General features: G+C 50.6%; 1 protein-coding gene and 1 pseudogene across 1 annotated transcript in view; one reads left to right on the forward strand and one right to left on the reverse strand.

The window, feature by feature from the left end:
* Nucleotides 1-618: 618 nt before the first annotated feature.
* The window catches only part of CACNA1C (calcium voltage-gated channel subunit alpha1 C), a 257802-nt gene continuing 244206 nt past the window's right edge, over nt 619-14214 (reverse strand). The window contains exons 39-45 of the mRNA XM_042991494.1: nt 14019-14153; nt 12118-12470; nt 9031-9159; nt 5497-5603; nt 5067-5170; nt 2933-3268; nt 619-1009 (exon numbers count right to left, since the gene is read on the reverse strand). Coding sequence (XP_042847428.1) covers nt 707-1009; nt 2933-3268; nt 5067-5170; nt 5497-5603; nt 9031-9159; nt 12118-12470; nt 14019-14153 — 1467 coding nt within the window. The 3' untranslated portion in view covers nt 619-706. The remainder of the gene's footprint in view (nt 1010-2932; nt 3269-5066; nt 5171-5496; nt 5604-9030; nt 9160-12117; nt 12471-14018; nt 14154-14214) is intronic.
* On the forward strand, nt 7257-7986 carry LOC102956035 (annotated as a pseudogene).

A 14214-nucleotide genomic window follows, 5' to 3' on the forward strand; every position in this document is an offset into this window, starting at 1 on the left:
GCAGGCAGCGCCAGCTGCCCCTCCCCGCCAACGCAGGCCCAGCCGCCATTCTGGAGCTGGGAGCACAGGGCAGGCAAGGTGAGCCTGACGCAGACGAGTGGGCGTGGCCGGGGCCTCGGCGGTGAGGCTGCCACGCACCCCTCGCCAGCCGCTCCGGGTTCCCGAGCTCCTGCAGCCTCCTGCTGTTCCTCCTCCCTCTCTGGGATGGGGCTGGGTCCTCGCTGAAGTCCTACCCCTGCTTCCTTCTGCAAATCCACAGGGCCCTGGCTCTATGGAGACAGTGAGGCTCATACAGAATATGTGCAAAATGATTTTTTTTTTTTTTTTTTTTTTTTTTTTACAAGCAAAGTTGACACCCGTTTGACATAGGGTCCTTTTGGTGAGGGCTACCGCAGGAAGCTGAGGTTCTCTTTCATGCCCGGAGGCGAGGGCAGGCGTCTCTTCTCTTGCTCTCCCTCCCTGATTCTTCCACTCCTCCTCACCACTCTACCTCTGTGCACACAACACAAACTGGGATTGCTGCCTTCCATGCCCCCGAAAAACTGGCTCTCCACCACCACCCAACTCTGCGTCTTGTCCCAACGAAATGAATGAAGACGCTGTTCCGGTTAACTCCAGGTCACGAGAACAGTGAGGCACTTCTGAAACGAACCCATTAGGAACATTGAAACAAATAAAAAACCCAGCGTCTCCCCAGCCCTAGCTACTACAGGCTGCCGACGTGGGCTCTGCTGTCCTGGAGCTCCTCCTCGCTCTTCCGACACGTCAGGGTGGGCGCGCAGGTCTCGCCCTCTTGGCCCTCTGCTCTGTCCTGCCCTGGGTCCCTGCAGTTAACGAAAGGTAGTAGGGTGCCATTGGGGCTCTGCTGGGCGCCCCCACTGAGGATGTTGTCTGCGGCGTTCTCCATCTCCTCTATGGTCATGTCACAGGCGTCAGCCAGCTCCTGGGTTGTGACCTCAATAAACTTGGGATCTTGAGCAAACTGCCCCAGTCCTTCTGAAATCAAGACCTGAAGTGGGAAGGGAGGACCATGAAGAAGAACCAAAGAGGAACATTATTCCTGGAGCTTGACTCTTCTCTTTAGGGCTAGGGCAAGGGGCGTATAATTGGTACCTTTGGGAAGTGTGTGTGTGTGTGTGTGTGTGTGTGTGTGTGTAGGGGTGCTCACAGGAAAGGAGTGGACACAGAGCATTGCCCAAAGGAATCAGGGGTGCGTAGGTTGGAGGGGAGATGTTTTGGCTGGGGCACTCAAAAACTGTTGTCAAACACATGAGAACTCAGCTTACAGAGGGGGCCAGAGGGGTGCTGTTGGGCCTTTGTCTAAGGTAGAACCCAGCCCACCCTGTCTTTTCTCCTCCCTGCCACCCCCACATGCCTGTCATATTATTCTTGCCAAGAAACCTTCATCCTCCTTTTGTGAAACTTGTTAACCTTTTGTTACCTTGTGCCCCTTGCCTATTGCTGGCTGGCTGCCTCTGTGGGAGAGGATTGTGGGGAGGTGTGCAGAACGGCATGTCTGCACCTGCTTCTGTTCCCGCTCCAAAGGCCAGCAGGTGATCCCAGAGCTGCTCCCTCTTTCCTAAAGGCTGCTTTAGTGACTGGCTCTGAGCCAAGGGGAAGGTATTCATAATGAAGCCTGGAATGCCTTCCTCCCAGTTCCATTTGTCCTGCTCCCCACCCCATCACTCTTTATTTCCTCTCCTGCTTAAGTTTTCTTCAGAGCTCCCACCCTGTGGGACATGCCACACACATGTTTATTTATTGTCTGTGTCTCCTCACCACAGCATGAGCTCATGAGAGCAAAAACTGGTGTCTCAGCTATATCCCCGCACTTAGAACAGAGCCTGCACGTGGTCGGCACTCAATGGAAATCTGTGAACTGAATGAGGGATAATCAAGGTCAAGTGAAGAACAGGGTTTTGGAGCTAGAAGTGACCTTAGAGGTCATCTGGTTTAACTCTCCACCTCCTGCACAACAGCCTGACGACTGGATGGGCGGTGTCTCTGCCTGCATGTGTCCAGTGATGGCGGGCTCACCCCTTTATAGGAAAGCCCTCCTCATTTGGGAAAAGCTCTGTTGGAAAGGTCTTCCTCATGTGACCTTGAATCCGCTCACCTGGCAGGTTGATCTGCCGCTCCAGGCCTGCACTTAAGAGCCCCTGCCCAGGACATGAGGGGCCTCACAGGTTTGAGATGCCTATCGTGGCCTCCTAGGCTGTCCCCCCTCCAGGTTTGCTTCCCTAGTTCCCCCGACAGTTCTCATAGGAAATGGCATTTAGGGACCCTGCCAACCCCTTGCTGTGTTCCCCTTTGGGCTTGTTCCAATTTGTCACAGTCCCCCAAAATGTGGTGCCAGGAGTGTATTAGCTGCTCTGGCCAGGGCAGAGCATGGAGGAGCTGGAAGCATTCTTGTTCTAGAACAGTGATTCTCACCCCTGGCTGTGCATTAGAATCATCAAAGGGCTTTTAAAAATATCCATTTAATGTGTCCTAGGTTTCCGAAGCTCCTGGGTTATTCTAATGAGCCCCAGGCTCGAGAACCACAGATACTGATACTGAACAAACCCAGCCCAGGCCCACATTTGCATCTGGAGCAGTCAGAGCTCACCACTGGCTGTAAATTGGTGCCCAGGGCCCTGCTTGGGGTTCACTGGCCTGTGGCAGGGTTATGTTGCTCAGTACTTTCTCCTGCTACAGCAGGCCCGGCCCAAGCAGAAGCCTATAGCGTCTTGTGTGATCACCATTTTCTGCACACCATGCCCTTCTTCAGTAGACCCTGGGAGTCAGGGTCTTTCTGGCCAAGAGACTCGACATCCACTCTACTTGGGAAAGGACCAGATCCTCCCTTCTCCATTCTTCATGCAAAGCCCCCTTGCTGCCCTCAGCCTTTCCTTCCCCCTGTCTGCCTGCTGTGCAGCTCCGGGTCACTTACCGCTTCTACCAGGCTGCTGGCACTGCCGTGGAACTGCCTGCCCTGGGCCCCAGCCTGGCCAGGTACAGTGAGGGACACTGGCCGGGCTCTCCGGATGGTGCTGCCACCTCCACCACAGGGTGTGGGCTCCCCAGACCAGGAGCTGCAGTGGATGGACGGGAAGCTGCTGTTGAGTTTCTCGCTGGATTCGGCACCCTCCAGCCGCAGGGTGGGGATAGGCTGTGGGGGCCAGCCTCGGCTGCCTGGAGTGGCTGGTGGGGTGGCACAGGGCCTGGGGGATGTGCTGGGGGAATGGCTTCTCTGGAGGAGGGGGCTCAGGCCTGCCACCGCCAATGCCTGCGGACACACAAGGAACACGGGTTACTGGAAGCGGTCAGGCCTCTGGCTATTCCTAGCAGCTGTTGTTCCCGGCGAGCTCCACCTACCTGGAGCCCACATCCATCATTTTCAGCCCTCTGAATCCCACCCCCCCCATCACGACCCAGTGCTCGTGTCCGCCACCCTAAAACATATTCTGTGATCATGTCCGTCTGCAGTGATCGCCTTCTCCTCCAAATCCAGAACGTTGCAAAGGAGTGGAATCAAGCTCGTCTGCCTTTCAGCACTGGCCCTATCACCAGTCAGCGGTGAATTCTTTTGCTTTTGGTTTTCTCGTGAGCAGTCTACCAGGAATGCTGCCCTCATCAGCTCTAAAACCAGAACACGAATGCCCTCTATCTACCTATCTTGCAGGGTTGATGTGAGGTTCAAGTGCAATATGGTCTGTGAAGCACCATAAAGTGCTAGAAAAAAAATCAGTGCTTATTGTTTTAATTTTTACAATTAGGCTATTAAGAATGTCCTGCTGATCCTTAGCTCAGCTTGTCTCTGAGCTGTTGTTCAAATCTTACACTGTGCTGTGATTAGACTATTTACATATTGTATCCTCTGGCCTCCATGTCACCACCACAACAATTTCTCTGAGTGGAAGTGTCCATGGGAGAGTGTGCAGTGGGAAAGCCCAGACGGAGAGGAAGAGGAAAGGGAACATGGCGGTGGGTTGGGGGGTAGTGGAAAGGCATGAAGGGGGGAGTGTAAATAAAGCAGAGGTTCCTAACCTCATGATAAGAATAGATGGGTGAAATGAACTTCTAGAAATCTTTTTAAATAGCACATACAGTGTCCCCCCGGCCTGCCTCCCCTGCCCACAGCTCTTGATGGTCCCCAGCCTGGGTCCCTGGTTCCCTGGAGATCTGAGGGAAGTATAAGGCTATGCTCAATACTCCAGAAAGCCCAGTGGAAATCATATGTATGCTGGCAATGCCACATCGGCTAAGCAAAACAGTGGATACTTTGAGCCGAAATCATATCAACTTAGCTGAGCCACACTGGCCATCTTTTGTACATTATAAGTTTTGATTGGCAGTTGAGTGCCCTTGGGTATTAAAAGAAATCATCTAATGCATGGGCCTGTGGTGAGGGAGTATACAATTTGAGAGGTAAAAACTTTAGGAAATTTAGACCCTAATTTGCCCAGAAGTAAGAGACTGGCCTTTGGTTCTTTGAGGTTTGCATTATTTCTAAGATCCTGAGATTATGTTGGACATTGGTGTCTTGGATTTCACTGGCTCAGTTGGGAGTCAGCCATGCCAAGAGGTACCTCAACTGTCAAATCTCTCTGGACCTGCTTTCCTTGAATATCAGTCTCCTCCTGACCATGTTGCTGGCAGAATCTTTGATCATTTCTATGTTTTGGTGTATCTTGCAACTCTGTATAAGTACATCTATAAGTAACGCTATGTAAGTACATCTGCCTGAGTGCTCTGTAGTGTAAGCCAATGTCTGTGGAGGGAACATCTGCACCATTGTAGGAAGAAAGATGAGGCAGAATCCTGGCACTGCTGATCCTTTGGGACCACATGAGGAGCTCCTGTTCAGTATTTGCTACATCTCCACCCTGGGAACTGACACCCCTTGTTCACGTTCTCACTTGCGTGGACAAGTGCCCTCATTGGGGGCTGTTAGGGCCAGGGGTTGGGACTATGAGTGGTCAAGACAGGGAAGACTGAATGGTGTCTTGGGATTTGCCATAATCATGGGGGTTTTGTAGCCTGTGGGGGTGATGGCCAGTGACATATCTGAAAGTTTAGGCTACCTGATGATGAACCAGATGCAAGGGCAGGACTGTCTTCTGAGAGATGTCTCCCCCTTGATTCTTCTGTCGCTTCAGACATTCCAGGTGGAAGGAGGCCCTTCGACCTGCAAAGCCAGCCATAGAACTGTGATCAGCACAGGGAAAGGGGACACAGGCCTGTGAGGTTCATACCCTGGGAGGTGTAGAAGCCATGTTAGTGGCCCTTGGATCACCTTCTCTCTACCATTTGGCTCCCATATCAGGTAGCATATGGTCAAGTTCCACCCAACAAGCCCTGCCCTTAGAATCCTGTCTCATCACTGGGCAGCCACTGTGTGGGAGTTGTCTGAGCCAGGCCATGGCAGTTTCTCAGCCACCAGAATGCCTGACCAGTCATCTGGGGGGTGATACCTGGCTGGTCACATCTGGAGTGAGAGGTGTGAGTATTCACCTAGTGAGGCAGAGCGGAGGAAGCCCCTCTTTGGAGATTGCCGGATATCTCTCTTGTCCTCCTCCGGTGGTGTTAATTGCCGATTTTCATCATCCTGATAGGAGAGCCTGGAACAGAGAACTCCTGGAGCTTATTCCGAGAGGCTGAGAAGTTCCACCCCATAGGGACAGCTGCCACCCCTGAAGGCAGTTTGCTTTCTCCCTTAGCGAAGGGAACTCCCACTTTTTGTTCTCCTAAAGGTTCGGCGAAGGGGCAGCAGGAATTCCCCCCCCACCCCCCAAGGCTGGGCCTGGCTCTCTGGCATCACAGATGTTTCCAGCTCCTCATACACGGTCTGTCTGCTCATGAGCCTTGCATTTCTGATTTAAGGCAGTGGAGGCGATCTTGAGTCAAAGTTGGTGAGAAAGTTGGAAAACAATTTTTGGCCCACAAGATTCTTTCTGGGAACAGCCTAGGCTCTGCTGTTTACATATGTGGGTGCTATTTATCATGAGTACTCCCAATTTCAGCCAAAACTTCTCTCCTTCCCCTAATTTCTCCTTGGCCTGCCCACCCTTCATCATCAGGACACACAAGTGGTTACCTATGACAAACACCCAGTCATCTAGTCAGTGACCAGCAGAGCTGTAAGAGGCCTTAGGGGGCATCTACTCAATGGCTTCTAAGCCTTTTTGATGGAGACTCACAATAAGAAATATACTGCTCGTGGTCCCATATACATAGACACACCTAAATGAACTCGGCTTCTGGAACCATACTTACCTTTATTGCATGCATTGCTCTCTGGTGGCTTCTATGCTACTTTAGTCTATTCTATTTCATCAAACAATGTCAGCTGCAATCCACTAAGTTGATTTCACAGTCCCCAGTGGGAGCAGCCTGCAGTCTAAGAAGACAGGTGCATTCTAACCCCTTCATTTTACAGACAAGGCCACTGACTCTGTTCCTGCTGTGTGACTCCACATGCTTCGAGGGCAGAGACTGTGCTGCCTTCCCTGCTCCTAGCATACTGCCCTTGAGCCTTTGTAGATGTACAAGAAAATTTCTGACTGAAAACCTCCAAGCCTTTCCTCTCATTTTTGACATGGTGAACTCATCCTATTATATTCTCTTCTATCCAAATTGTACCCACTCTTGAAGACCCAGCTTCTGTTTGATCTTGTGCAAGCAGGCTGTTATGGTCACCTTGACCCAGACCTTCTCTGAATGTCTATCCCCCTCATTGCTTGTGCCACTCTGTGAACAAGTAGTTAGAAAATCTCCATGTTATCTCCCTCTTCTGAGATCTTAACTAGTTTGTAAAATATCCTTGAGTGCTGAGGCCGGTTTATTCATGCTCTAGCAGAGTGCCTGGATGCACCAAACACTCAGTAAGAGCCAAAATGGAAGGACGCATATGCTTTTACTGATTTCTAGGGTATGTGGCCATGTGAAAATTTGCAGTCTCTACAAATCAAAAGGCTAAAGGGCCGGTCCTTCTTTTAGGGAAGTTACTAAAACAATGCATCTTAAACTTTTTGAATGCAACCCACAGTCATAAATACATTTTATGAGACTCAGTACACACATTAAACAAGTATTTCACTAAATAATACCTTTGTGACATTGGATACACTATTATCTATTGTCTTATTCTAACCTATTCTATGCTATTGTGTACTATGTTATTCTTTATTTTAAAATGCTGATCTTGGTCTGGCTTTCTGGAGCCTGGGGAAGTTTTTGAAGGCAGATACAGAGTTGCTTTTCGTGTTTCTTCATTGATTCCAGGATCCTCTGGTCTTCAGCCCCCTGGAGGAGACCATGTTGAGACTGGAGAAGAGGCTGCCTGGAGCTGCTGAGCCTGCTGGGCCAGACAGACAATAAAGGGCCAGCAGGAAAATGTACCAAGACTAAGAACCCAGCATGGGCATCAGCTAAAGTGGATAAACTCCAGCCTTCAGAAGGCTTCAGCCTCTACAAACTCTGGGGAGAATATAGCAGTTAGTGGCTGATAAAGTCAGGGCCAGAAAGCTGACTAGACAAAGGTGTGGATGTGATGTTCAGCATTGGAGAGCTCTAAGCACAGTCCTAGCAGACAGCGTGCTGGGATGATGTTACAACCACCAGGCCCAGAACTTCCTTCCAGTCCTGAAGCTGGAGGAAGAAGCCTTCTACCATAGCAACTTCAAAGAGCCAGGCATCAAAGCACTTGTGAGGCCTGTGAAAGAGGCTGACTCAGACTATACATAGGTTGAAAAAAACAATCCCTGTTATGACCCATCCAGCAAAGAAGAGAGCCCCAAATGGTCCAGGGTGGATGTGCAGTTTGTTTGGATGAGGAAGAATTTCAGTATCCTGGCTGAGCTCAAAACCCATCACCAAGCTCACAAAGCCACTGGAGACCCCTTAAAAGAGATGGCTCTCTTCACTCGCCAAAGACTCAACTCAGCCCTGACCTGAGAGGAGTTTGATTTTATTTTGAGCCTAGAGAAAAAGGAGACAAGTTAACTGGGACACTGTTGCTGGAATGGGCAAGACATTACTCCAAAGAAGTTAAGCTTTTATAAGACAAAAGATGGTGTGATGAGGCTTGCATGTTATGTTCACCTGGGCTCATGTCCATAGGTGGTTTTCATGTACCCTTTCTCTTTCTTTCTTTCTTTCTTTCTTTCTTTCTTTCTTTCTTCTTTCCTTCCTTTCCTTTCCTTCCTTTCTTTTTCTTTCTAAAGATTTTATTTTTTAGTAACCTCTACACCCAACGTGGGGCTTGAACTCATGACCCCGAGATCAAGAGTTGCATGCTTTTCCAATTGAGCCAGCCAGGTGCCCCTCATGTACCTTTTCCAATAAAACATTAATATATAAAAAAGTATCGATCATAACTAAGTAAATGTCACAACCCTCGAATGGGTCTGGACTTGTAGTTAAAAAACGCTTCTCTTAAAAAATTCAAACTGTAAGAGACTCTTAAGGACTGAGAACAAACTAAGGGTAGATGGGGGCTGAGTGATAGGGGAAAGTGGATGATGGGAAGGGAGGAGGGCACTTGTTGGGATGAGCACTGGGTGTTGTATGGAAACCAATTTGATAATAAATTATATTAAAAATTCCAGCACTGACAAAAATCTTGGCCACTATTTGCCAGCAGTGCCCTCTGCTGGGTAGCTTTATTATAAGAAGCTTCATGAACTTTTATTTGTCAATACATGTATGTGTGTACTGAGTCTCACTCCAAAGTATGTTTATGACAGTTGGTTTCAGTAAAAAAAGTTTATGAAACAATGTTTTAAAGTTTTCCTGAAAGTATTGCATCACAAGAAAAGCTAAGCTAACTGGGGGATAGTGTGCGTGTGTGTGTGTCGGGGGTGGGGTGGGGTGGGGTGGGTGGAGACACATACATCCATCTCCCTAATGAGGTGACAGATGCTTTAGGCATCTTCTGATATATGATCTCCTGCTCCCCAAGTCATGCCCAGAGGAGGGATTTCAGGGAGCTTCCCTTCACCCCCAGACCCTTTCCTGCACATGGGCTAGCCTGGGGGCAGAGCTCACATCTCTGTGGAGATCAGGCTGGGCTCGCTGCAGTACTCAGTGTCTTCACTTATCTTCACGTCATAGGTCTCGTCCTGAGAGACCTCCTCCTGACACACCATGGCTATCTGGCTCTCCCGGGAGTGGCACCTGAAGTGTCCAAGATGGAGAAATAAAGTCAGAAACTGCTAATCCCCACCATTCCTTCAGCAGGTGAGGTGGCACACATTGCACATGCACTCATTCACATGTGCAATGCACTCACACAGGGAACACGCACACACACACGTGCACACACACTCACACAAAACCGCTGTGGCCTCTTCTTCCTGCAGTCGCTGACAAAGCCGCGGAGCCATGGAAGCAGTAAGATTAGAGTTAGAATTCCACATGGAACAAGCATCTCTGGGGTAGGATCCAAGGAGATCTAAGTTCTGACCCCAATTCAGTTGCCCTCTGGCATAAGTCACTAGCTCACCACATGCCTCAGTATCCCTATCAATAAAATTGAACTAACATATGCCCTGCTTGACTCAGAAACTTGTTGGGAGTAACAAATGAAGTAACAGATGAGATGGTGTTTTGAAAGGTAGAAAGGACCAGCTTTTAAAACAGGGTCCTGGACAGTTCTATACAGGTTGGCGTGGGCCTGTGCAAGGGCTGTCCTCTCCTTCTGCTAGAGACAGCTGGGGCTTTGGGTGCTAGTTGGGCAGAGCTGGGAAGTTCCTGGTGTCACATTTTGACATGGCTTTGGGTTTGTCATTGGCTCCTTGGAGTGAAGGCACAGAGAAGAAGCCTCACATAGGGGGGTTTGTTGTCCTGGGTAGTGAGCTTGACTCCCTGCTGAGCTTGAGATCCTCCCACACCAGGATATACCTTGGATTATTTTGTTTTCCCTCCAGACCAGGATCTTCTGCTCATTTGGTCATGTCTTCTTAGCTCTGGTCCAGGTGTTCTCTCTTCCTGTCTGTGCCTCGCTCAGTACCTCCCTCCATCTTTCTTCCTATAGTTCCTGAATGCTGGGGCCCACTTTACTCATGGAGGCATCAGGGAAATATCCCAGTTTATTTTCTCAGGGCTCAGTGATGGATTGGCACCTTAGATTTGACGCTGAGCCAGTGGGCTGTGTGCAATTCAGGATGATACCGTTCCTGGGTACCTACCTGGTTCTCTGGAGAAGGCCCTAACAGATGGCTGCCCACCCCACAGTAAGGAGAGGTGAAATGTTGAAGGCTCTTGATGGAGTGGGAAGAGAGATATGTGAAAGGAGCTTTGGTGAGGCATGATGGGATGAGCTGGAGATGGAGAATGGCAGCAGGCAGGCAACACCACTTCTTGGGGGCCACTGTGTGCAAGACATGCTGGCTTGTCCCCATCAAAAGTAAGGCTAGTCCTGGGGCCACTGCACTTAGCCTTGAGCTGCAAGATGAAGGATGAGGCCCCAGAGCTACAACCTTGGTTAAGTTGTTCCTCCTCACCAAGCAGAAGCATACTGCCTTGAGTATTGTTTACTGTGTTGGGAAGGGAGGGAGCCGATGTTTAGAGAGCACTTACTACATGCTAGGCATTGTGCTAGGTGCTTTGCATGTACCATAATCATTGATAGATGTATCTGTGGGGAGAGGAAGACAATCCCCTGATGTCTCTCCTATCTCCTCTCTAAAAGCCACTCTCCCTTCATTTAATATGGAACACAGTTTGGAAAATACCCTTTGAAGGGGGTATTAGTTTACACTGAGAAGCTAATGATGGACACAATGAGCCTTCCTTAAGAAGAGGTTTTGATAAGGGGAGCAAGGGAGAAAATGGCACTAGAACTGAGTCCCTGAAGGTTGTAGAAGGGGAAAAGGTTTACAGAAAAGGGAGGGGCCACCAAGACAGTCATGGGTCAGCCACTTAAACTTTGATATTCCCCTGTACAAAGCTAACCCTTTCACATCAGCATACAAAATCCAGTGCGAAGTACACTGCCCTGCACATAGAAGGCATCAATATACATCTCTTGAGCAGGACTCACCCAACACTGCTTTTGGGTGGTTTAACCAGCCAGGCTTCCAGGCAGTAAGGTTTGACTTGGCTGTCATCAACACTGTTAAATGCCCAGGCCACGTAGGCTTACATGGAGCCATTTGAAAATGGGTGGTAAGAACAGAAGTGAAAACCAGGGGGCAGGTATGCTGTCTCCTTAGATGAAAGCAGCTTCAGGACACTTGTCCAGAAAGACACTCACACTTCACGATTATTTTCTAAGTTTGCAAGCAGGAGGGATCGGCCCAAGATCATGGCATGCTGGGGATCTTCCCGGCCTGCTGTGGTGGGGAGGCTGTCCTGCTCTGGAAGAGCAGCTCAACTAAGGGTGAAGTGGCAAGATGTGGAGGCATGTTCCCACCCAGCCGGCCTTGGGTACCCGGAGCTGTTGACAGAAAAAGCGGGGAGACCCTCTAAGCCCAGGCTGTGCTTCCTGAGGCCCAGAGCATGAAAGTAGGCACCTACCGTCCCAGCACATCATAGCAATGTATCCTGGAGCACCAGGGAGCAGAGGGTGGGGAGAAAAGCATGCGTCAGGAGGTGGGAGATCAGTCAAACTACCAGGAATGATCCTACACTGGGGCAGAATGAGAAAGTGCTACCGTGAAGGGCCTCCTGACACCAAAATGCCCCTCCCAAGAGGGTTGAGAAGGACATAATAGCTCCGTTCCCATCCTAATTGAGCCAAAGGCCAGGTTTAGGCAGACTTGGGAAAGGCCAGGGGAACAGAGTCTACTGTGGAGCCAGAATGCCGACATCCCAGGGATCAGGGGCTGGAGCTCCTCTGCTCGGTTAGCATGAGAAAGCACAGGAGGCTCTGTCCACAAGTGTGCATCTCAGGACACTTGTTGGGCAGTGGGGCCATGGTGCCTTCTCCCGAGGGTGGCTGCCACATATAATCAAGGGCAAGATTGGGAAGCAGCATTTGCCTATCTCTTGATGGGCTCTGGGGCAGCATCCTCCATCCCAGCTTGAGGGGTGAGTGGTAGGCCTGGGGGCCAAACTCTCCCCCCATCCACTCTGGGCTGGAGTGTGTGGGCCCCTGTGCATGGGCCCTGGATGCCCCACCCTCCTGCTTACCTCTTGGAGCTGAGCTTCCATGCTGCCTCCTGTACCCGGACAGCAGGAGACAAGGGGGGCCCATGGCCCTCCACGGTGCTGACTGCGCTGGGGTAGCCAGCGGGACGGGGGAAGCGGCCCAGGGCAGTGTTGTTGGCATTGTTGATGTTGGCGTTGGAGCCAGTGGACGAGTAGCTGCTGGGGGTGAAGGTGGAGTCCACCAGTTTCTCGTGGGATGGCGACTCGGTGTCGCCTTGGCTGTTACCCGCCTTGTTGATGTGCAGTGGGCGCTGGGTGGTGAAGGTCTGGGGGAAGGCGCTCCGGCCGTCGCTTTGGTAGTAGCTGACGTGGTTGCCGAACAGGCCACCGGCCCTCTGTAGGCAAGACGGGAGGGGTGGGTGGAGGAGAAAGCCCCCTCAGCTACCTCTCCTTCTCAGCGAAGGCACGGAAGGTTGTCCGCCTTCCAGAGAGCACAACCACGCCGGGCAGCACATGGCAGATGGGGAACTCTTCACCTGCGTGGCCTGGTTGTTTGAGAGGGAGGGACCCAGAGAGTCCCCTCTGAAACCACTGGGGGAACAGTGAGGGACAGGACCTCTTGCAGAACCCGTCAGGCAGGGAGGCTGCTCCCCTGGGACTTTCTAATGAACCCCATGAGGAGTTTCAAGGACCAGTGTAGGATGGCAATCCTAAATTGCAGTCAGTGCTTGGCTTGGCAGCTGTGAGGCACGGTGAGGGCTGAGGGGTGGGGAAAGAGACCAGGGGATTCTAACAAGAATTTTTTAAATGGAGATCCAAATGGCTCACTGAGCTAGAAACCATGTTGGCGAAATGGTTTTGAAAATAAGGATGACACATTGACTCCATTAATTATATCATGGCTTTCTCTCCCCTGGGAGGTTCTTAGAGATTTCAAATCAGGACCCAATGTTTTTTCCTAACACTTTTTTCTTGCCCTGGGTGAGTGGGAAAGTAGCTATCTGCAAGTTGATCTGTGGGGTCTTGCTGGGGCAGTGTTATCATGGTGCTGAGTCCCTGAGGCCATTCAGTGATGGACATTTCACAGTGATGAAGATGAGGATGGTGATGACAGGGTAGCCACAAGGAGGGCAAGCTCCTCCCGGTGACTCCATAGCCCAGGACCCCTGTGTGGTCCCCCTGTGGGAGCTGGAAGGGACAGTTGTGAGCATGGCCCCATTGCAATGGTGGTCAGTAGTTTCTCCCTCACTTGGGAAGGGTTTTAGCCAAGTACCTCAGGGCTTAGGCATGGGCCACAATGAATGGAGAGAGCAGGACCCAAGAGTTCCACTATCTTGGCAGAGTCAGGTTTGGTTTTCACTTCTAAAACTGACGCTCAGCCTTCATATCCAGGACGGGAGAGGGAAGGAAGGCTGGAGGGGATTTTTGTGACCTGAAGAACACATGCTTTATCTCAAGAGGATAATTGCCACTTGGCTCCACTCCTCTGCTACCACATGGGAACATAAGCCAGATTTTCTGATTTTTTTTAAAGAGAAGCCAGAGGTCTAGATTTTTATTTGAATGTGCCGAATTTCTAAATGTCGGCAAACAAAATAGGTCTGCAGATTAGATGAGGCCCAAGAGCCACCATTTGCAACTTCTAATGTAGAAGTTTCTCCTAGGAAACATTTCCCTTAAGAAAGGGGCTCCTCCCCTCTTTCTCCAAGAGCCAGTGACACTCTGTAAGCTGCCATGTCCTGGGAGCCCAGCCTTGAGATGGAATCAGGCTTGGAAAACATGCAGGGATAGGAAATAGTTGAGTGGGAAGAGCTTGGAATCTGCCTTAGAGCTCAGGGCTTTTTCCCTGGATTTTCTTAGCAGAAAAGGTGAAGCCAGCCCACCTTCTTACTTCAAACCGAACTTTATAAAGATAAGAGAGTGCTCCTATGGCATCCACCTACCCTGAAGATGTCATCTTCGGAGGCAGCAGACACAGCCTCCTTCATGGCCTTGTCCAGCTCCTCCTCAGCTGTCAGATCTCCAGAGATGGCCCGTCGGATCTCAGGCCCAATGTCATGCAGCGTGCGCAAGCCAGCCTGAAACCCAGAGGGGCACCCAGCCACCTGACCCACCTGCCTCTCCACAAGGCAGGTGAGC

The sequence above is a fragment of the Panthera tigris genome, chromosome B4, assembly GCF_018350195.1.
Source record: "Panthera tigris isolate Pti1 chromosome B4, P.tigris_Pti1_mat1.1, whole genome shotgun sequence".
NCBI classification, from domain to species: domain Eukaryota; kingdom Metazoa; phylum Chordata; class Mammalia; order Carnivora; family Felidae; genus Panthera; species Panthera tigris.